This window comes from Filicampus tigris, chromosome 4 (assembly GCF_054856515.1).
Source record: "Filicampus tigris isolate MCC_2025a chromosome 4, RoL_Ftig_1.0, whole genome shotgun sequence".
NCBI classification, from domain to species: domain Eukaryota; kingdom Metazoa; phylum Chordata; class Actinopteri; order Syngnathiformes; family Syngnathidae; genus Filicampus; species Filicampus tigris.
Window position 1 is genome coordinate 17,761,485 of NC_141220.1, and position 23,952 is coordinate 17,785,436.

At 39.5% G+C, this 23,952-nt stretch overlaps 2 protein-coding genes across 2 annotated transcripts; one reads left to right on the forward strand and one right to left on the reverse strand.

The window, feature by feature from the left end:
• Positions 1 to 1,259: 1,259 nt before the first annotated feature.
• Positions 1,260 to 5,805, reverse strand: LOC147148724 (uncharacterized). The gene is made up of 7 exons (XM_086028783.1): positions 5,639 to 5,805; positions 5,473 to 5,552; positions 5,098 to 5,237; positions 4,495 to 4,584; positions 3,894 to 4,059; positions 3,694 to 3,813; positions 1,260 to 2,901 (listed from the first exon to the last, which is right to left on the reverse strand). The coding sequence occupies exons 1-7, from the start codon at positions 5,679 to 5,681 to the stop codon at positions 2,323 to 2,325; spliced, it is 1,218 nt and encodes a 405-aa protein (XP_085884909.1). The 5' UTR covers positions 5,682 to 5,805; the 3' UTR covers positions 1,260 to 2,322.
• A 3,032-nt stretch (positions 5,806 to 8,837) lies between these two features.
• On the forward strand, positions 8,838 to 23,901 carry tbc1d2b (TBC1 domain family, member 2B). Its single transcript, XM_086029435.1, has 13 exons — positions 8,838 to 9,374; positions 10,997 to 11,147; positions 13,565 to 13,736; positions 14,846 to 15,000; positions 15,100 to 15,332; positions 15,850 to 16,275; positions 16,461 to 16,571; positions 16,681 to 16,877; positions 18,173 to 18,667; positions 19,606 to 19,723; positions 20,168 to 20,353; positions 20,598 to 20,719; positions 21,684 to 23,901. The coding sequence occupies exons 1-13, from the start codon at positions 9,030 to 9,032 to the stop codon at positions 21,877 to 21,879; spliced, it is 2,907 nt and encodes a 968-aa protein (XP_085885561.1). The 5' UTR covers positions 8,838 to 9,029; the 3' UTR covers positions 21,880 to 23,901.
• The last annotated feature ends 51 nt before the right edge of the window (positions 23,902 to 23,952 follow it).

Consider the following 23,952-nt stretch of genomic DNA (forward strand, 5'->3'; position numbering starts at 1 on the left):
GAACTCATCTCAGCAGGAGCACCCCCACTGCTGCTTTTTCTGTGCACAGATTTGCACTTAGAACATTTGAGCATGATACAGGTTGTTGTTATCTGTAGTCCACGCGCTCTGCAGAATGTTCTTGCCCTGCATCTGCCATTAAAATATAGTGTCACCCTCAGGGGGAGTGCCGAGATTGCAAAATAAAAAGCTGACCTGGATAATTGGTGCTGAGTCTGGTGGATAAAAGGTCAGTTACAGCGTGGAAACTGGGACACTCATGATGCTACTACATTGTATGTACAGACAAACGCGGTTTGGGATATGTTTTAAAGTGGAAGTCAACCCAAACATTTTTTTCAAGAATATGTTCCCAGCAGGCACACTAGTTGAAACACGGCATTCTGATAAATATTGCGTTTGTGGAATATAAGTTAAGCAGCAAAATGCACTCGATTTTAGCCATCTCCGGGGGCGGCCATTTTGTCTTCTGTTGACTGAAAATGACATCACAACTGTTCACAACGTCCAATCACGGTTGACCTGTTCTGAATCTGAGCCGTGATTGGTCGTTGTGAGCAGTTGTGATGTCATTTTCAGTCGACAGAAGACAAAATGGCTGCCCCCGGAGATGGCTAAAAACGAGTGCATTTTGCTGTTTAACTTATATTTCACAAACGCAATATTTATCAGAATGCCGCGTTTCAACTAGTGTGCCTGCTGGGAACATGTTCTTGAAAAAAATATGGACAAAAAATAAGACAAAACGACCGCCCCAGAGATGGTTAAAAATTAATGGATTAACACTTATTCCACAAAAGCAATATTTATCACAATGCCCTCTTTCAACTAGTGGGCTTGCATAGAATATATTCTTGAAAGAAAAATGTTTGCATTGACTTCCACTTTAAAAGGGACAAACACGGTGTGGGACTGTCATCTTTCCTGCACACGACATTGAGTACATCCTCACAAGCTAATGAGATCCAATGTGTGGGATGTACCAAAAATTCAGGTTCTAAAATAGTAGAGACAAATAAATGCAATGCTGTGCACTAAGCTGAAAATTACAAACACAACAATTAGCGACCCTCGTGAGGATAAGCGGTTCAGATAATGGATGGATAGAGCTTGGCGTGTTAATCAAAATTTTGCATAATTGTCTTTTCAAAGACATAATGTTTGACAGCTTCTGGATCACATCACATTATGAAAGTCTACCTAATTTTGTGGTCCCTGTCTAATTTTGCTTTGAACCCAGAAACGCACGCTATATAAAATGCTGATCGTCATCATCATGTATTTAATATTTCATTTCACAGTTTCAGCACATAAGAAAATATAAATGTCATCCATTACAAAAATAGTAAATGTGAAACAAAGAAATAATCTACTAATAAAACCTCAACAACGTGTGTTTTGACCACAACTGCCATTATCTGGAAAATTTCACGTTTTCATTTCATCTGAACATCATGATGAAGCTCTTGGGTTTTTCATGCACGAGGTTTACCAGTTGATCAGTAATTGAACGGTGTGGAGATTACAAATTCTGCTATTTTGTACCACAGTAAAGCCCTTTTATCACAGGTTCCACGTTCACTATCCTGCTATTTTGCACATTTTTTGGTATAGTTAAGAACTGTATTTTGGTCTAACGCACCCCTTATTTTCGGGGTGGGGGAGGGGGAATTCCACTGTTGACCACCAGAAAATGACTTGATTTGAGATGGTGTAAATTTGAAAGAAGAACAAACAAGTAATTCAGCACAGCCTTTTGTTTTTTTTTTACATCATTGAACAGCATCCTCTGTAATCCTGCTACTTGCGCCTACATAATGCAACAGTTGTGTGTTCATTTTATAATGTACATCATTGGGCATGATAACTGATGTATATTGTGAGATAAGTTTATGAGCTTGGAAAAAAATGGATTTGTTCACTGTAAACACAGAGGGATTGGTACACTGTTAGCTATTTGTGCAATATTTTTTGTGTTATCCATTACGCTTGCCCTCACTATATATCAGGATCGTTATCAGGCTTGTGCAAAGCTTGCTGATGATTATTGAACAGTCTGGATAGGGGCTCACAAGCACTACACTTGGAGACCTGTACTCTATATGTACTTTAATATGTTTGTATAACATTATTTGAAAAGTATGTTTAAAGGACTTTAAAAATTGAGTGCCGTAGAGGCTATCAAAACATGCCTGTGGAATATCTAAATGGGGTATTTTTCTGTATCGCGGATGTCACTTAGTGTGGGGCTGGTCTGGAACATAACCCCCGGAATGGAAGGGGGTTTACTGCATACAATATGAAAGCATTTAAACTGCACTACTAACTACGCAGAAAATGATTGAAGTCCTCCACTGACTCATACGTGTTGTTCAATATTTCAGGTTTGCGTGTGTCCTCTATGACAGGGAAGATCTCGTAGGCATCATCATGAGAAAAGCTGCCTCTGAAGGCTTCAGTGTGTATCTCAGCATACACTGGGTTGCTATGATGATGCGATGCGTGTGATGTGGTTTCCGTGCGTGTAGTGTGAGGAGTACCAGGCATGCCAGCCAAATAGATAGCACCGTCGTTTAGGTTGTCAATGCCGTGACTGTTCTGAGGTCTCCTGCATGGGTTTATCGTCTCTGGTCTTGGTCCAGAAGTAAAGTCCGCTAAACCAAGCAGAGAGTACGCCGGCGTAGACACAGGACGCCACTTTCTGGAGTTCGGATCCAGCGTGGTGCTCCCTACAATTCTCCTTGCGGTGACGCTGGGCGAACAGTCCTTACGTATGTGTTGTTGGCATGCATGAAGGGGCCTGGTTGGTTTCTTTTTTAGCTGAGCGTACAGCGTCCTGTTCGGGTTACTGGGTGGGCCAGTTTCATGGTGTCTGCCCCTCCTTGGCACGGGTGGCACCTCCTGTTTCGGATAATATATCATTAAAGTCCCTATAAAGTGAAAATAAATATTGTGTCTAGCTTTCTTCTTATGGCTTCATGTAAGGGCAAATAAATTTTATATTGTCATACTTAGGGCTGCACAATAAATTGAACAAATATCAATATTGCGATAATGGCTTCGGCTTATGCATATTGCAAAGACATGCAATAATTTTCCTATGGAATTGTATACTTTTGTCTGAATTTGACAGGTCAAATGCAAACTTAAATGTGCATCGCCACCCAATAGTTTGACATTTTCTAGGGGAATTACAATTTATTAGCAAAGAACACACTGAGCTTGCTTATTTTGCCGCATGAAAACAAATCTTTCATTAGATAATAAAAATGGCTTCTTTTTTTTAAACTACATTAAATATCCCAATAATATCGTTATGGTCAACATTCATATTGCATATCGCATGTTTTTCCAATATCGTGCAGCCCCACACTCTAAAAACAGTTGGGTATAAAAATAACACAATTTGGGGTCAAAAATGGACCGATCCACTAATTGGGTCAATTTGACCCACGTTCTGGCGTTGTTTTGTACAAAAATGCCCGAATTTTTGGCTTGTTTTTGTACAAAACTAATTCCGAAGATTCTATGCAAAATCACATTTAAACCTATGGGCAATTTGCACTCTTCAATTAACCTAACGTGGCTGTTGTTGTTTTCTAGTGTGTGTTTTTTTTAAACACACAAACTCCACACAGAAAGTGTGCCACCGTTAGAATTTCCTTATAGTACATTTTTTGCGATGACACTTACCTCAGGTGTTCTTTTGCTCTTTGGCAGCGAAGGTGGCTGCTGAGAGTTTCTTTCAACTTTCTTCTTGTCTTCGGCATGCGACACATGCTGAATCACATCATACGTCCCGTCCGCAGGTGCCTGCAGAATCCCCAAAAATCGAATTCAATTTTTTTTGGTCCTCAGCATATGCAACTGAAGTCAAGTTGAGTTGTTGTCACCTCAAAGCACGATGATGTGAGATACTCTCCAAATGGCTCGATGGGGCTCATCTTGTAGTGCCGGATTAGTTCAGAAACAGTGTCATGTCCCTTGGCGGCTCCACACACGACAAAGTGTCCTGTGTCACTTTGGTTTATCACAAAGTGTCGACAGCGATCGCGGCCTCTGTAACAGTGGTAACATGTTGACTGAAGCCTCAACGCAGCATGTTCATCTTACACGTAATGTGATCCGGAGATGAATTCGCTTCAAACATTGACATTACAGTACACTGTACACTGACGCAATTTGATGTCAGTTGCTCTCTGCCAACAAAGTCATTAGATGCAGACTGGGAAATATCTGGGCCAGACTATGTGGACATTCAAGCTTGACCTGATTAATTTGGGGGAATTCAAGGCATATGATTGAAAAAATAATCACCCCCCCCCCCCCAAAAAAAAAAAAATCAAGCAATTAATGCAAAGATTTTTAGAAGGAAACCACACAAATTGTCTGATAAAACTGTTTGATTGTGGCTTTATCTGGTATACTGTAGCCCAATCAAGCGTGGTAATTTCTATAATTATGTAAAAATGTCTGTGTTTCCAACATCCTCACCTATAAGAGAGAACGTATCCAATGGCTTTGTCACTGAGACGGATGAGGAAACAACCTTGCTCCTTTTCTTTGAGGATTTCTTCCGCATCCCTGTAGTAGGACCACAAAATATTAAAGCTACAACAATTAAATGAAATTCTCATCATGGTTCTTTAATCAACTCAAGTCTGATGTAACTTTCAATAATGCAAAAACTAATTAATAATAATAATAATAAACTAAATAATGTTAAAAACGGTACAATAGCTGCCTTCCATACATCTTAGCCTAGTACCAGACTTCGGCCAAAAGACAAAGTACACTCCTTGGACTGGTCTCCAGTCAATTGTGAGGCACATAAAGGGACGAGAAAGTCACTCACACTCATTCACATTTGAGTGGGAACTGAACAAACCCCTGCGGCCAGCATGGAAGTCAGTTGAACTGAAATATGACATCATCAGTGACTTCCATATCTGTCCTTTACCACTTAAATGCTGAACTAAAAAGAATGTCTTTTGTTCAAATAAAGAAGAAGACCGTGAGAAAACCTGCAGTTGAAGTGACAGAAATGGGAATATGACACACATTGGTAATACTTTAGTCTTTTGTCTGAGGACTTACTCTCTGGCGATGAAACCCACAAACCAAGTGGGGAAGCAGCCATTTTGAGCAATGTGTGACACTTGAGTCTCGAGGAGCCATTTGGAAGACGGTTCAATGAGTTTCCAATGGCAAAGCGATTGCGATGCGGGTTCAATGTTCTGTGAAGTCACAGAGACAAGTAACATGTGAGGGCATTCTGTATTTCCGCTTATTGTCTTATTCTTCAAAGACTTGAACATTACAACAAATGTTACCGTGATATTTTTAATCCCTTGTGACAATAATCATCATTTCCCTACGGCTAATTGCGTACACTTAATGAAGATTGGATTTTGACCTCCTCTGCTGTAAATTCTTCTCACGTCAACAGAAACCTTTGGAGATGGTTCTTACCTTGAAGCCAAACTTCCAGCAGGTTCTCAGTGACTTTAACCATGTAAAACGGCAGCAACTGTCCCGACTGGTTCTCTTTCCTCCAATTCCCAGAACACACCATGAAAAGCAAAATTAGGGTTTAATCACAAAACCGTTTTAGGCCCCAGTGGAATAAATACTGTACCTTTCCCCGATATCGGCAGTGAGCGACTTGAATCCGATGTCATCTCAGCTCTCGAGTTCAGTGTAGCACAGCCTGTAAACCTTTAATGAGAAAGTGTGTGATGTGACAGTGCGGCTATAGACGAGTGACATTTACACTCTCACTTATTTTTCCACCCCTGTGCAAAGCTGTTGCAGAATGCCCCTCATTTGCATCACAGACAGACACAAGCAGAGGATCACGCCTAGTGAGAAACGGAAAGTAAGAGAGATAGAGTGCGTTTTTTTTTTTTGTTTTTTTTTTCCATAGGCGTAAGTTGGTTCGTCAGGGGAGAGGTTTGACCTCAAGTCTGACAGTTTACTGTGGCAGTGGCAAACAACGTGTTATTACTTGAACTTTCATGTTCAAGTGTGATATAAAAGGAAATCCTTTGTGTGGAAACAACGGAATTTGAATTTCTTGAACTGTAAATTAAGACAACACATTAAGAGACGTCATCAATGTGGGCTTTTTGGTAATATATGCGGTAAAACGTCTGACTCACGCTGAGTGGAATCATGATACAGTAATCTGCTCCATGTTCAATGCTGTTAACTTAATAAAGGATCACAGTCTTGAAATGTATGACTGATCGGTGTTCCAGTATGCGTACTGGAGTAATCATTTATGGTAGGTAGACAATATTACAGTATATTCAGTGCATGTTATTCTAACTATATAAGTGCACACCATTTACCAATTTACCATTTGTAACTTAATAAAGCTATATTTTAAAACAATATACCTACTTTTTATACTGTATATATGACAGTAATGGGAAAGACTGAATTATTCTATTTCACGGCAAATTACAACTAGAGATAAATCATTGTTTTATTAATACCTCACACTCATTTCTATCGTTGAAAAGGAAGAACTATTTTATAATCATTTAATGAATTCAGTAGCATAATAATGTTTATATAACATTTTTTTTATTGGAAAATACTCAATGGTTTGTGGTTCTGAGTTTGATAATAATAATAATAATAATGATAATGATAATAATAATAATATATAGCAACTTCGTGATATACAACTTTTGAGCGAAAGAAGAAATGCTACCATTACATTGAGCAATGTATACACAGCTTTGAAAAGTTGTAAATTGGCAAAACTCTGTTTTTGAGTAATGAAACAGATATCAGCACTGCTGATTAATATGGGAGTAGCTGCCTGTCAAATTTCACTAACAGTCAAAAGTTTGGCAACACCCGCTAATTCTGTGTTTTTTTTTTCATCATGTAAACATTTCCGTAATTTTAAATTAATATTGAAGTCATCAACATTACGAAGGAATATTGATGAATTATTTGGAGTTGTTTGCTAAACAAAAACATGTTAATCAAAACATAATTTGTTTTATAATTTTGATTCTTCAAAGTAGACACCTTTTGCCCAGATACCATCTTTTCACATCTTGGTATTTTCTCAGTCAGCTTTATGATGGTGAATGATGCTTTATGACCATGAATGACTTTCTCTTCACAGCTTTGCACAATCAAGAGTAAATAGCTTGAATTTCTTGACTTCTTAAACGTTAGAAACCATTAGAATTTGTTGTTTCTAAATTTATAACTGGTACTATATATACAGTTACAGAGCTTGGCAGTCCGTCCCTGGGCCGTACTGGCCGGATGCTCAATTTTTTGGGCCGGGGGGGAGGGAGCTGACAAATTTTTAAAAATGGCTGGACTAAGCATGGCCGGAAGTGGATTTTAATCCGGCCCACTAATCGGCCCTCATGCGTTTGACGTGGTCGCGAGGCAGCCAAACTTCATCTCAGCCTACTCAGTGAAAGGCTTCTTTTTAGGCTTCTTTCTACTCCCGCGTCGGCGCAAGCGACAACTGTCGCATTGATTCACCTGACCGACGCATTGTACTGTTGTCGACAGTTCTGCAACCATCAGGAATTGTTGCTGCTCTGATCGGTCCATTATGTCACATTTAGCGATGACATACAGTTTCCCGCACGGAGAGGATGCACCACGCAGCTCGTTACTGCTGCAAAGCAAGCTAGTTTGGCAGTAAAATTAAATTCATAGTATATCTCGGTCCCTTTATGGTTGTAGCAGGCACGATATCTATTGTTGTAGCTGTCTTTTTGAAGCAAAGCCCCCCGACTTGGAACTCAACTGTTTCAAAACAACTTGAGTCCGGGAGTATCTTAAGCTGCGCGCAGCACTCAAGTATGACGCTGGCACATCAAGGTGGAGTTCATGCACTTCTTCTGGCGTCTTTCCTACTTCCGGAAATACGCCGGAGAAAATCTGCTGTGCATAGTGGTTTGCTGGAATGCTTTTATTTTGAAGGCCGTGAACGAAGGGAAGTGTGGAAAAATAAATAAGTAACTTGTTGAATGCGACTTCTGGCCGTCTGTTGGACCCAAATAATTATGCAATACAACAAAACCAACCCCGGGTACACGCAATTGGGTAAGTAGTAAAGTACTAGTGGCGCATTTTGAAGCGTGTGCACAGCGGGTTCGAATAGTAAATTAGCTAGCTAATGATCCTTAAAAAGTCTCTGCCGTTAGCATCTCTCCCGCGGCAGCGTCAATCGCGGACATTTTTTATTTTTTGGGGCCGGGGGCGGAACGGGCGGGGGTGATAATTTTTATGAATAAGGGCGGGGGGGTCGTCGCAGCCGGACTGGCAAAAAAGGGTCGAGTGCCCAGCTCTCTACAGTTATGTAAATCATATTCCTCTCTGGCGTTACACGTGCAAAGGACATTTTTTGTGACTCAATTTAATTTGCCTTTGTTACAATATTTTATATAAAAAATCAAGCCATTGTTTTAAAATGATATTGGAGGGCAATATTTGAATTTACACATTTCATATGATGTATTTTTGTCTATTTACATTCATGCACTTAAAAAATAGATAAATCAGAAGTTACTCACCAGTTAACCTACGGTACTCATTATTTAAGTAGGTTTTTTTTCATGAAATACTCACTACTTTTATTCAAGTAATTATTTTTGACCGTTACTTTTTACTTTTACTCGAGTCATATTCTGAAATCACAGTACTCTTACTTGAGTGCATGATTGGCAACTGTCTACCCATCTAATGCCGTTGTTGTCATGTTGTCAACAGGCTACATTGCATCTCCAACATGATGTCTTGGGGCTCAGCATAGCCATTTCTTTCAATTTAAATAATTTACATTCAGGATGGATGAATAATCTGGAGTTTTTGGGGCAAACTAATCGCGGCAAACAGCGCCACTCAGCGGCTCGCTAGTCACTTCCGCATTCCCAAAATCGACTACAACTCCCATGGTGCCTTGCCCCGGAGGCGGCCAGTCATGCGGGTGGAAACTGGAGCGGGCATTCGCTACGCTGCACGAAGAAGAAACTTGAGGAAAGATGCATGAAGAGGAGGATGGCGGCGATCCGAACTCCGGCCCAGCTCCTCGGCTCGAAGCCTCCGTCAAGGCTGCGGAAGGAGTCGATGTTGAGGCGGCGAAGGAGCAGACATCCAAGCTGTGCGGCTTCTTGAGCAAACTGTCCGGAAAGGGGCCCCTGAGGGGGTACAAACCGAGGTGGTTCGTGTACGATCCCAGGAAATGTTATCTGTATTACTTCAAGAGTCCCCAGGACGCTTTGCCTCTTGGACATATTGAAATTGGTGATGCATGCTTCAGCTACGACGTGGAGGCCGAAGAGGGACACTTTCAGATCAGCACGGCCGGGAAGGAGTTTTTACTTAAGGTATCAACTTTTCAAGCAAGTGTGCCCCCCCACTTGTTGAAGTGCTGCTGTCATGTCCACCCGAATCCTTCCCTTTCAGTTTTGCACGACTGACACACCCATCCAGACTCTGCTTTATTGTCACGTTGGGGTTTTAGTAGTTTTGTGATAAAATAAGGAGCTGCATTTTCACATTAGTTCTGATTAGTTTGTTTACCAACACGCACACACGGACATCGCGCACACTAGATGCAAAAGTACTGTACTCACAGAATGAACCCTTGGATTTAATAACTGGTCTCACCTCCTTTGACAGCAATAACATCAACCAAACATTTCCTGTAGTCCCAGATCAGACATGCAGAAAGGGTGAATTTTGGACCATTCATATTTACAAAACGGTTGCAGTTCAGCAAGATTCCTGGAATGTCTGGTGTGAATAGCTCTCTCTAGGTCATAACACACGATCTCTTTCAGGTTGGGGTCAGGAGATTTGAAAACATTCTTAAGGCTTGTCCTCACATACTCTTTCCTCACTTTTTAAGTACGGTAAAGTAAGATAAGGATAGACTGAGGTAAAAAAAAAAATGAATTTTTACTGTCAATTATGTACAATAACCGTTTGATCGTTTTCATTTTGATCGAGATTTATTTTTCAAGGTATTTGCCACGAAGCCTGACAGCATCAAACTATTGTCTTAGGTAATGGCATGCATGGGGATTGTCTTGCCTCTCTGTTCCAGTTCCCTGGTTCACATTCCTCCATGTGGCTGCTGTCCCTGTTTTTTTCCCACTTTATAAGCAAGCCCCCAATGTCTGAATCAGTCTCATCCTCTGTTGACTTTACCTCTCACTAATTTGTATTTTTTATATCATGTCTTCATCCATGGGAGAAAAAAAGTAACAATCCTATTTTGACAAAGTAGGAAGTACAAAGTATAGATACATGTTTTCAAAAGTAGGGAATAAAAGGAAAAAGGTCATCAGAAAACAGATCACTCAAGTAAAATATAGATCCACTCACACGCATGACGATGACAGTTAAAATGTTTTCTCATTTCCAAGTGTCATGTGATTGCCATCACATGATCCTGGTGACACTTGCACCAACTGCATCATCATTTTCAAACAGATGGTGGGAATAATCAATAGAAAACACATTGCAAGGCTCCAGGCGAGGTCTGGAGCGTCTGTGCTCATTCCCATGAATGCAAACTGTAATTCATTGATGGACTAAGAAAAAAAAAAAAAAAAAGAAAAGTATTAGAATCAGTGGAAACCCCCAACTTTATTAATTTTTTTGTAGCAAAAGCGTTTTGTTTTTTTCAATTCACAAAGGTTTAAAGGTTTAAAATAAATATGTCCTAAGCCAGTTTTTTCCACAAGAGAAATTTCAGGGAGATAGAAATTTGGATTTGGCTATTTTCGGAGGATGTACAAATAAACACTTCCTACTTAGATTTAGTATGAAGATTTCTGTGTACAGGGCGTTGAAAAGGTTGGGGAACAGTGAGTGAGGTCAGTGAGGTCTAACTTTTTGAAGCAGCTATCAGTATGATGCAGTTGAAGCAGTAAATGGCGCAAGTGGGTGTCCATATTAAGAGTGTTTATGTGTGTCGGTTGTGTGTGGTTGCAACCCCCAGGCTCCCAGCAAGCAGGTGATGCACTCCTGGTTGAAGCAACTCCAACAGAAGCGCTGGGAGTTCAGCAACTCGAGAGGCTGCGGGCAGAGGGACAGCTGGAGCTCGCCCACCTTAGCCCACCCCATCAGCGGACTTGTAGCCAAAGACAATGGTACGAAGGTACACACACACGCATGTGCATGGTATCCATCCGCAACCGAAAGGAAATATTCCAGTTCGATGGGTTGATATTTTCACATCATCATAATTTCTATTGCAAGGATTTGTCCTGAATAAGTGTATTTGAAAACACATTACATTTTCTTTGGTGCCTAACAAAGTGCATTACAACTTTGAATACCTTGTTTTTGTTGTATTCCGAATCTTACTTAATTATGGAGTAAGAAGAAAAACAAAAGCTGAGCATGATATTGTAATCGCATACCTGACAAGAATAACGTACGTTTTGCAGATAGTCGTCAATTTTTGAGAAAAAAAAGTTTCTTGAAGAGCAATATTATGAGTGTCATATTTTACAGATGAAAAGTCATACATGATTTTAGATTACAATTAAAAAAATATGAGATTTTTTTTTCCCAGATCAAAGTCAGACGGCAAGAATTCAAATTCATGTTCAAGACTCAGTGGTACCCAACGTTTTTTGTCTAGTGTACCCTCGAACCTTTTCATCATACCATGAATGCCCAATTTCTCATACCTGTTGATGACTCTCCAAAAGTAGAACATATCGCAACTAATTATTCACTGATTTTTTTTTTCCTCTTAACTTGACATTAAATTCTTAGGCGTAATCCTCCCTTTTTAAAAAAACTCAAACATAGAAATGTATGTTGTCTTGAGAAATATATTTTCGTATAAAATACGAAAACAAAAAATAAATAATATTCTTGCCTTTGTTATACACAACCCTTAAAGCATTTATCCCCAAAAATCTGGAGCTCTTTTAAATAAGACCCAGGGATTCGACTTTAATTATCAGGAACAAAAGACTTGTCTCCTCAGGGAAACAAGTTGTAGCACGAACATACCATTTTATTGACGGGCTTATGAAATAACAAAATGTTTTCTGATCATCTTAAAAGTAAATTATTTCTCTTTTTGTGTTTTTTTTAAATTCAACAATAAATTCAAATTCTCAACTGTGGCGAAATGTATAATTTGTAAGGGTGTAACAGTACGCCATAAAACTGTTATGTAGTTTGGTTATAAGGTCACGGTTCGGTTCACATTACATTAAGTGAATAAATTCCAAAAGGGAACATAGTTGACGAGATTTAATTTAAAATATCAACATCTTAAATCTTTTCAGGAAAGTGCAACACCAATAGTTTGTCTTCCTTTTAGGAAATAAAGGATACAGACAAGTACAGCAGAACATTTTGCACAGCCTGTATAATTATTCTTAAGAAACAAAAATGGCATTTGTTACTGCTTTTGTTTAATCGAAAGAGCCCCTTAGAGGCCATTTAAATTCCGCTTGATGTTACTTTTGTACTGCCTTACTTTCTCCTCGTGCCGCACTGGTATTCACGTTGGTGTTATGTCTTTTCAAATGAGAATGGCATCAAACATTGCATTAGCCGTGACGTGCGCTAGCCACAAGCTGAGCTGCACCGTCTTTGTATAAATTGTAGCACTTCTTGTCCCTTACCTACTAAAATCAATTTTAGAAAGATTATAATCCCCCATCAAATTACATAAATGTCCCTGCATTTGGTTATTATCATTTCTATGGCTCATTTTGGAAAAAATCGGGGCAAGCGTTTGAGTCATATAAAATGATGCGAAGGGCTGAATCTGGCCTGCGGGCCTTGGGGTTTGACACCTGTGGTTCAAAGGCTTTAATCAAAAAAATGTGTTAAAAAGTCTTTGGTGTTTGTTTGTTTTTTTCTCTCCAGTGTACTGTGATGGTATGCGGGGGGTGTAGATAAGACCCACGAGGTCAGTCAAACATTCAAAGTCTGCCGCCAACTGCTGTAAAATGTTCAACATTCAAAGATGTTAGCTTTTGACTAATCTTTGTTTGTGATTCCTCTATGACACAACTAATGAAAACACACGACTAATTTGTCATTTTAGCGAGATTATTTTGAACTGTTTTGGAATGACAAAGTGGTGAATGTGTTTTAATTTTTGTGTGTTTTTTCGTGCTTTGCAAAGCAGAGATGAAATAACAGTGCTTTTCCTGGGAATCCATCCAAGCTCATCACATTCTAAAATGTTCAAAAGCACGACGCAAAGAATTGGTACACGGGCTCAATTTAGTGGGCTATAAGCCATATGAAAAATTCAGTCTTGACAAAAATAATGGTCACTCTTTGACTGTTGAAAATGTTATTTCATGTATTCATATTATGGCTGTGGGTTGCAGTGTTGTAGAACTGTACTGCATCATAGCGAGAGCTGTTTCTAATATTTTGTTAATCTTATTTAAAGATATCAGAATGGGAAAAATATTAGAATCAACTCGCTGAATGATGCATTTGTATCCGCTGAGTGTAGTGTGCACATGAGCAGTGGCGGTCTTCATTTAATAGTACTGTATTATGTTATTACTGTAAATTCCAGATGCGTTCCTCTTTGAGAAGCTCAGCGACAGCATGGAGAAGGTCCGCAGTGATTTTGCCTTGGAGTCCGAGACGGAAGGCGATGGAGCGGTTGGGATCCAATCGGCCAGAGGGACGTCCACTTCCGCAAATACCCTCAATTTCTCGCTCAAGAACTTTGGTACAGAGCTCAGGTCGGTCCCTTTTGTACAGTGCTATATCTCGTTTCACCTCCCGCGGCCCTCCTGCATTGCAGATTTTTGTGTGGAACGCACTTATTTGTGTATTGCATAAACCCATGCTTTATTGTAGGTAGCTGCGGTTTACAGTTATTAATTTTAAAGAGTAGGGCCCAATCAATATGGATTTTTTTTTTTTTGACGCAGATTCCGATTTGGGGAATAAAATTCTACAACCGATTAATTGGCCAGTTGATTTACAATATATACGTAATGAATAAAAAAAATTTTTTATGGTTCCTTTAACTCTTACAACAATGCAAATCTGAATTACAGGAAGAACATTGAACTGTTTTACGTTACTTTGTCCTTTAGTATTTAACTTTACAACACAGTGGAAAATCGGTAAAAATTTATTAAAAAAACATCTGGGGGGTGTTTTTCAATGTCATATTTGTATTATGTTGTAATGTGATAGTGTGGGAAAAAACGGTCGATTTTAAAAGTACTAATATCGATTGATCAGGTCTGCACTTTTTATGAGTATTTAAAGCATCTTTATTTACTGTAGTGCCTTTGTATGTTGATAAAGTGAGCCATAGCTGCTGTTTATTGAAAACTTTTTTGCGTTCAAATACATTTTCAATGTTTTTTTAAAAGTGTGTTGTAATAATTCTAAACCTCTTTAAAATGTGTGGATGGAAATGCATAGATGCTTAATCTGGTCAGTAAACATATATCTAAGTCCCTGCTAAACAGGCAGAACAAGTTGGGTGTGAGGAGGAAAGGCAATCCCCCCTCATTTCTTTCTAAGGTGGATTGCAAGAGAGGAAATTGTTACACTCCCTTGTTGTTATCGGACACAGACGTGAATGGTTCCCCTTCTGTGGCAGACAACATGATTCAACAACTAAAATGACAGATATCTGGCATGCGAAGAGCATATTTGTGCTGTCACACCGATATTAAAAAAAACTCATCTGTCGTGATGTATCTTGTGGTGTTTTTCCTAAACAGGCAACTTTGCTTGTTAAATCTTTATTAAATCAGATGACCTCACAGTGTTTTCTTTGTCAAGAGTGAGTCAGGCAAAGCTCTCTGCTGACTAGTTTGTGTCCATTTAGGAACTCCATGTCATATCTGCGACCGGGTCGGGGAGGCGAGAGCAGACGCAGTGTGTTTTACACCGGCAACAACAGCAGTGCAGATGATTGGGAGCTGGTGGATGCTCCACCCAAAGACTTCTCCGATCACAAACATCATCCAGACGCTCACAGGCGTACGTCCAAGCCCCCATACTTCGCGACGATACTTCTCTTTGCTTCGTTTTCATGACGTCAATGTAACGAAAACGAGTAACGGAATCCTTGTCCCTCAGACTCCTTTGGATCGGCGTTTGACTTTGTGCGCAATTCATCGAGGCACAAGAGGCCTCTGCTCCGAGACATGATGGGCCCCGGGAAGTTTGGCCGCAATGCCGCCGAGAGCTTCCCGGCGGAGTTTAACGGCAAAGCTTTGGAGATGCAACTTCGTCTCCAAAACCAGCAGGAGGAAGTGTGTCGCATGCAACAGGAACAAGCCACACTCAAGGAGGAGCTGGCCAGTCAGAAGGTAGAAACGATGAAATCAACCTTGCTTCGGTAACATAGAGCTGCTTGATGGGTCAACAAACATTTTTTTGTTTGGAGGGGGGGGGGTATAAAAAAGGAGTGTATGGGTTTTTCAAATTCTAATGGCACTTCAGGATCTCGAGGAGTTTAGGCTCATCTGTGAGCTACAGATCATTGAAAACTACTTCCAAGTGTACTTTGGGCTGAGCAGGCAAAATTGGATGCAATCCTAGAACACGTTTGTATTTTCTCTCCTAAAAATGGAAAAAGTGAATTTGTATTAAATTAGAGCAAAAAAATCCATAGTATATGACATTGCTCAAACATGCCATTAACAAATTAATCAAAGGGGCAGCGGTGTGACATAACACGTCATACACTTTTTCACATTCCGCTGGTAATCATTGTACTTTTAATTGTATGTTTGTGTCTTTAATGACATTTTCACGTGTCAACATCTTTGCCTGATGTTGTGTTAGTAAAAAAAAAAAAAAAAAATGACAAAATCATTTCATCAGGAGCTGGTGAGGCTTTTGCAGCAGACCTTAAGAACATCCCAGAGTGATCGCCAGCCAGCACATCGTCCACTCCCACCTCCAGACTCCTCATCCACAGAATCTGACCAGACTCACTATCCAGTGGTAACCCCAGAGGAGGTTGCACGTTTAGGGGCCCAGGTTCAGGAACGAGATGGACAGATCCAGTCCCTGTGTGGCCACATGGAGCGTCTGGCTTTGGAGAAGGAGAGCCTCCAACAAGAGCTGAAAGGTCTGAAAATCAAGGTCGGGGAGATAAATGACCAGCTGGGCATGCTGATGGAGACCATCCAGGCCAAAGATGAAGTCATCATGAAACTGTCGCAGCAGAGCTCTGAGCTGAGCGGGACTCCAAATGATGGTTTACCGCCTCCCGGGCCAGACCAGCAGGAACTGGATATCCTCAAGGTACCACAGTCTGCACACTATTGCTTCGCGGTCCCCAGTGTTTTTTGTGCCTTGGACCGGTTTCACAAAAAGCAATATTTTTCGAATGTAAAATGGGTGTCTTAGCACAATAGAGGTGGGTTTTATTTTATTTATATTTTATTGTTTATACTCATATCTGCTCGTATTCTGCATTTCACTTTCAGGACAGTCTTCAAGGCTATAAAACCCAAAACAAGTTCTTAAACAAAGAGATCCTGGAGCTGACAGTGTTGCGCAGAAATGCTGAAAGTCGTGAGAAAGCATTGGAAGCAAAGGTACAGTGTGTTGGTTCTGGAAGAAACAGGAAGTCTGAATCATTCTTAGGGGAAGTCCAGCATGACTTCTTCTTTTTTTTTTTTTATTTCTTTTTTTTTCCCCCTGTAGTACACAGCGCTGGAGGCCAAGCTGTGTCAGGTGGAGAGTAAGTATCTGGTGCTGCTACAGGAGGTGAAGAACCCCGTGTGCTTGTCTTCGGAGCAGAGTCCTGCCGGGGAAGTCATCTCCAGATTGTTGGAGGATGCTCTGCAGTTGGACAGCTCCGAGCAGGAAGAGCACCCTGTCTTTAGACCAAACACTGTCAGGTATCAAATACAAAGACGTTGAAACGCTCCCACAGAATACATAATACTTCGCACACGGCATTGTAATATAAAGGCGCTTCTCAATACATTCTGATATTGTGGAAAATGTCATTCATTTCAGTAGTGCAATTCAAAATGTCAGACTCATATACAGGTATAGTATGAACTCACTACACACTGAGTGAAATATTTAATGATTTTATTTATTTGTTGGATGGATGGATTTTTTTTTTGTTTTTATTATCTAGGCTTATAACTCACCAAAATCCAAATTCACCAATTCAAGAAATTAGAATGTTACATCAGAAAGCTCTGTAAGAATTTTAATATTAAAAAAAAGAAATTCTGAAAAGTTTCTTTGATGAATCTGCATAGTATAAGTTTCACTTTTTAAATTGAACTACTAAGATAAATTAACTTTTAAAAAAAAATTAATGTAATTAATAAATTATTTATTCATTTTATGAGATTCTAATTTATTGATATGCCCTTGTAAAATTTGAAATGACAAACAAACCTATGAAACAGACCCAAAGAAGAGGATGGTAACCCTAGAAAAAGATTGACAATAATTTGACAATAGGGACATGTTGAACCAAGATGTGTCCTCTAATTAGCTTCAAAGAGGTGTCTTCAATCAAATTGTTTGGCCTATTTAAAGGGGAAGTCAACCCAAAATAATTATTTGCAATAATATGTTCTGTGCGCCTTCACTAGTCTAAACAAAAGTGACAAAATGGCCGTCCCCTGAGATGGCTGAAAACGTGTGGATTTTGCTGCTTAACTCATATTCTACAAACACAATATCAATCACAAGTCCATGTTTTAACTCGTAAAGAAAATTTTGGGTTTGACTTCCCCTTTAAAGGGTGACAAGTACACAGTGTTGTTTGGTGACATGGTGTGTAGCACACTAATTATGTGCCGGATGAAGCAAAGCAGAGAGTCTTCTCAGGAGATTAGAGAGAAAATGAACGGTAAGGTCTATAAGACCATCTCCAAGCAGCTTGATGTTTCTGTGATTACAGTTGCACGTTTCATTCAGGAAAAAAAAAACAGTGGGCAAAAATACCTGCTGACAGGTCCAGAAGTCAGTTACAAAAATCGTTGATTTTCATTGGTTGATTTTCATTCATTATTACTTTTGTCAGAGAATCAAGTTGCTTCTTTGACTACTGTGATTTTTTTCTTTCATTAACAGAGGGCTACCAACAATTTTGTCCACGTGTGTATGCTATAAGTTAAGTCTCTCACCTCTGATGAATGCCACCTGTCCTTTGTGATGTCATTAACAGTGAGTATGACGTGTACGGCTTCAAGACGTTGCCCGAGGAGGAGGAAGAAGAGGAGCGCCTAGTCGCCAAAGTGAGAGCCTTGGAGCTCAAGTCCCTCTCCATGACGGATCAGGAGGTGTCGGTCGGCGTCAAGTGGGAGAACTATCTGGCTGGCACCATGAACCGGAATTTGGTGCGCTCCCCTGAGCTCAAGGCGCTGATCCGCTGCGGTATTCCCCATGAGCATCGCTCTCAGTTGTGGCGCTGGTGCGTCTCCATCCACGTCAAGAAGTTCCGGGATCACTTGCCGGCTGATTATTATGAGACTTTACTCAACGTGGCCCGGGACAAGCCCAACCCTGCTTCCAAGCAAATTGAGCTGGACTTATTGCGTACTTTACCCAACAACAAGCACTACTCTTCTCCAAGTGCGATCGGCATCCAGAATCTCAGGAATGTTCTGGTGGCTTTCTCCTGGAGGAATCCTGACATAGGCTACTGCCAGGGACTAAACAGGTACTTCGGTCTTCAGTCACAACCCAGATGGAGGAGGGATTACTTGGGAATTGTTCATTATTATTGTTTTTAGATTAATTTATACATAGGGCTGTTAAAGCATTAACTATGGAGATTGATTTCAATTTTAAAACACACCCAAAAAAATCGACTCAGTTAACTCAGTCTTATTTACTTCCTGTAGCAGCTGACCTTTGCTCACTGTGCGGCCAAACTTAGAGGAGAGTCACTGTCGCAAAGACGGACTTTTACGTAGTTTTACTACTGTTACTACTAAAGTTGCTCCACGGCTCATTTGAGAAATCCAAAATAATGTGCACACTTTGAGAAGCCAAATTCAAATACCATATTAGTTTGTATGTCTTTGGTGTACTGTTCAACTGTTGTGTTTTATACAATACAATGCAACTCTACTTTTATAGTGCATTTTATAACAGCTACAGCTGTAACAAAGCATTTTGCGACACCAAAACAGCAATAATATAACAAGTAAAAGCAAGAAATTAAAACACAAAATACTATATGCAATAGACACCGGAAATCAGCAGAAAATCTTCTCAAATGCTCACGTCGGATCAAAAGCTGCAAAATAATCATACTGAAGGATCAAAGAAAGCTACTAGAGCAGACTTTCAATCAAAATATATCTATTTTCATTTTATTACCTTAATTGATGTATGTTTTTTATGATGTTGTGTTGTGTTGTCCTACAATTCTGCTAGTTATGCCTTATAAATTGCCCCTCTGGGACCAATAAGGTGGTTTGATTGATTGATTGAAAATATACTTTAAATTTTGTTTCCATATTAATTAGAAGATTTTATGACACATATATTTCATATTTTCCAGCTGATAAATATTTTTGCTCTCCAACTAACAATTGAAATGATGTCATGCTGATCTAACTTTTCGTCTTTTATTTATTCATTTTTCTCAAGGCTGGCAGCTATTGCGTTGCTCTATCTGGACCAAGAAGATGCCTTTTGGAGCCTCATAGCCATTGTGGAGGTGTTTATGCCAAGAGATTACTACACCAAGACTCTGCTTGGCTCGCAGGTAAGAAAAAAGGAGGGTGAGTCGATGTGATGGTAGGAAAGGGCAAGCCATCACAAAGCTTGTTTTGGTAGAATTTTGTTAAGTTGTAATGATCGCTTACAAGACTGCAAGTCAATGTTTAGTAAGATAACATCTCTAATTGAATTAGATTTAAAAAAAAAAAAACTGTCTTTCATATTCATAGTTCATTTGCCTTTATTTTTGTGTAAGCCGAAACGATAAAACAAAAACATTTATGGATCATCAATCTGATATTGTTCATTACAATACAGATTAATTTATTTCATGTGTTTGTTAAAAAAATACATAGGAAGAGGACCTTAAAAAAATGATTGCCTATTAAATCGCAATATTGAGGACAAAACGAAAGTCTTTACTTTTTATCAAAATTGCGCAGCCCTAATTCAATCGTCATAAGGAATGGTGATTACGGCGTCTGCGCAGGTGGACCAGCGTGTATTCAAGGACCTGATGAGCGAGAAGTTGCCGCGACTGCATGCCCACTTTGAGCAGCACAAGGTGGACTTCTCTCTCATCACCTTCAATTGGTTCCTGGTGGTGTTTGTGGACAGCGTGGTCAGCGACATCCTATTCAAGATCTGGGACGCCTTCCTCTACGAAGGTCCTAAGGTCAGATGGCCCACCAAATTAGGCGCAGACCTTTTGGTGGTGAATCCGGCAGCATTCGTGCTCCCTCCCATGCTTCCTTTTGACACTCATAAAAGTTTTTATTGAAAGATGTGTTTATTATTGTGGTTGTAGTTTGTGTTCAGTTATGTTCAGAGCAAGTATTCCGTTTAATTACCCGTCTTACGTGTAAGTATGACTACCTACAGTTGTCTTGTTGAATTGATTTGCCAACTTTCCTCCACAGATCATGTTTCGCTTCGCTCTTGCTCTCTTCAAATACAAGGAGGATGAGTTTTTGAAGTTGCAAGATTCCACCACTATCTTCAAATATCTCCGATATTTCACTCGCACAATCCTTGATTCCAGGTAAGGGAATACTCTACATTCAGTATTTAAAGTGGAAGTCAACGCAAACATTTTTTTTTTTCAAGAATATGTTCTATGCAAGACCACTAGTTGAAACAGGGCATTCTGATAAATATTGCGTTCGTGGAATAAGTGTTAATCCACAATTTTTTTTTATCTCTGGGGGCAGCCATTTTGTCTTCTGTCGACTGAAAATGACATCACAACTGCTCACAACGACCAATTACGGCTCAGATTCAGGCAACGGGTCAGCCGTGATTGGTCGTTGTGAGCAGTTGTGATGTCATTTTCAGTCGACAGAAGGCAAAATGGCCGCCCCCAGAGATGCCTAAAAACGAGTGCATTTTGCTGCTTAATTTATATTCCACAAACGCAAAATTAATCAGGATGCCGTGTTTCAACTAGTGGGCCTGCTTGCCAGTTTCTTTAAGTGCTTTTATGTTTGACATCCTTTTACCGGATTTGCAAGATAATTTGGTTCGGAAACGAGCAGGATGCCCTTTTTCTAACTATTTTCTTTTGTTAGAAATAACAGATTTTGAATGGTTCTTTTTCTCATTCATATTGAAAAATATTCAATCTGTAAATGCTTGCTCCAATTGGGTCTCGGTTCTCAGCTTTCCTCTGATTGGTTAGTTCCTGATATGTGGGTGTGTGCTGGCCACCTCTCCATTGTGTTGGCAAATATATTTCCGGGTTTTGACATTCGTCGCTTGCCTTTGGGGGCTGCGAGGTCACACGGCATCAACATGAAGGTTAACCGGTATTTATGGAAAAAAGAAAATAAGTCGATGTATAGCGTACATTGCGAATCGGCCGGGCAGTGGCTTCTTTGGGCCGTGAGATTTTTTTTTTTTTAATCCACGTCCTTGGTAATGCCACGGTAACTCAAATTTCTGCTCGCAACTCAAGACAAAGAATCGTTCTGTAAATTGAGGTACCACTTTTTTTTTGTTTTTTTTAGGAAGCTAATGAACATCGCTTTTGTGGACATGAACCCGTTCCCAATGAGGCAAATCCAGAACCGGCGTTCCTTCCACCTGGAGAAGGTCCGCCTGGAGCTGACCGAGCTGGAGGCCATCAGGCAGACCTTCCTGCGGGAGAGGGAGACGTCTCAGGACGGACGCAGCTTCGTCAGTGATGACGAGGAGGATAACTGAACGCCATCCCGGCTGGTCAGACGGCACAGAACAAGAATGTGCTTTGATACAGACAGTTTGCTTTGCATTGTAGCTGGACCAATCAACTTCTGGACCAAAATATCACAGTATTCCTGCCTTTTTCCCTTTTTTATGTTTTACATTGCACTTGTGTTTATATAATACAACTTGTCTTAAGATGGCTGTCCAAATCAGTATTTCTCAGTTGTGGCTGTAGCGTTTTATATGTACATGTGCATCTCAATCCATTCGAATATTATGGAAAATTTCATTTTGTGCAATTCAAAAAGTGAACCTAATATATGATACGGATTCACTGCACACAGAATGAAATATTTCATGATTATATTTATAATTTTATTATATCTTAATGATTTTTAAATAGACATTATCCTACTTAATTCCTTTAAAAAAAATAATTGTTTATTTCTTATGTAATATTCCAGTTTGTTTTTGGGCCCTTCTGAAAAGTATTTATGATTTACAGTTTTTGAACACCTAAAATAAATATTATTAAATACAACTTTTTCTATGATATTCTAATTTGTTGAGATGCATCTAAGAATAAGAATAAGAATGCCTTTATTGATCCCACAGTGGGGAAATTTTCATTGTTACAGTAGCAAAGATATAGGTCACACAGGGGCGGCGGCATAATGTGGCCATTAATGTATAACATTGACGGCAAACATTTAGAATCAAACCTATGTAGATATACGCAGTAACATGTGTATATACACATGTGTATACACACCAACCTACATCTACATAAAAAATATGAGGAACTGTATATTAATATCTGTATATATTAAATGTTGAAAAATGTTGTCATTACCACACACATTCAGCATGCCACACTTGAAAATACCTCTTAATCGCCTATTTTTTTGACAACTATTACAAAATTGCCTTGAAAATGTATTGCATTCTGGCGCAAACAACTCTTTGTTTTATTCAAATAGGGTTAGGGTAAATGTTCAAATTTTTTTTTTTTTTTTTGTGAATTGACCACTCTTAAAATAGCAGTTTGGTATTTTGTGGCCAGGTCAGGGCCCCTGATGCATGCGTGTGTGGAACATTTCCCGGCGCCCTCGGACCAAATAATAATAATAATTATTATTATTTAAATGGACTTTAAAACAACTTTTGTTGACAACCTGTTAAAAAAAAAACATTTTGGCGTTGGGCCAGGGCACCTGATGTGTGTGTTGATGGTTTTGCCAGTGCATTCTAGACTTAAGTGTTTTTTTCACAGACAAAAAAGACATTTCCAACCATTGGACATTAGTAGCTGCCGGGATTGTTTACTTGGGCTGCCATTGCTGATCTAGTTTCATTCCATGTCCTCAAGATGGCAGTGCAGAGTGTCTGTTCAGTCTTGCATGCTGTGTTTTGTTTGCGAGTGAAGTTGTTTACCTGTTTTTCAATTTCAGATGAAAACGTTGTTTTTTGGCTGAAGTCTTTTAGTGGCACATTTCTTCTTTTTAGATGATACCTCCCCACTCTCTGGATACCGCTATTGTCTTTGAAAGATACAAATGTTGGTTTCGCCCATTTAATTAGGTGCCAACAGGTTTTTCCTCACTTGGCTTCTGCTGTTTGTGCCTTTTGTATTGTTGACATAGAAACATTTTGTATGGAAAATGCTTTTGATTTCGTTGCTGTCTCTTATTCTGTGCTGACCAGTCATGTCATCCAACCTGATGTGACAATTATTTTGGTTTGGATGAAAAAAAAAAGGAAATGAAAAGGATGAGAGCAGGCCTCCCTTTACATTTTTCAAGACAAATGTCACATTGTGAGATTTTTTTTTCAACATCGGCCACTTTACATAGAATAAGCTCCATTTAAACAATTGTTTTTTTTCCTCCATATTGCTTTTTTTGGTCAACATTGTATTGCACACGTCAGATTATAGGGCACTTAAGTATTACCTGTTCATTGTTACATTGTTCAAAGGTACGTCATATTTTGTCATTCTGTTCAAAAGACATGTTCATAAATAAAATGAAAATGACTGGTTGTGCTGTGAGAAAGAGCAGTCATGTTGGTGTGATAGCACGCCTCCTCTCA

Excerpts from the sequence above, each read along its gene's own strand:
- LOC147148724 (XM_086028783.1), bottom strand. The coding sequence starts at position 5,681 with ATGACATCGGATTCAAGTCGCTCACTGCCGATATCGGGGAAAG. Across the intron at positions 4,585-5,097 it reads GTGGGTTTCATCGCCAGAGA|GGATGCGGAAGAAATCCTCA; the intron begins GTAAGTCCTCAG and ends GTCCTACTACAG. Across the intron at positions 2,902-3,693 it reads AGAGCAAAAGAACACCTGAG|GAGGTGCCACCCGTGCCAAG; the intron begins GTAAGTGTCATC and ends TATCCGAAACAG.
- tbc1d2b (XM_086029435.1), top strand. The coding sequence starts at position 9,030 with ATGCATGAAGAGGAGGATGGCGGCGATCCGAACTCCGGCCCAGCTCCT. Across the intron at positions 9,375-10,996 it reads GGAAGGAGTTTTTACTTAAG|GCTCCCAGCAAGCAGGTGAT; the intron begins GTATCAACTTTT and ends TGCAACCCCCAG. Across the intron at positions 16,878-18,172 it reads TTTAGACCAAACACTGTCAG|TGAGTATGACGTGTACGGCT; the intron begins GTATCAAATACA and ends TGTCATTAACAG.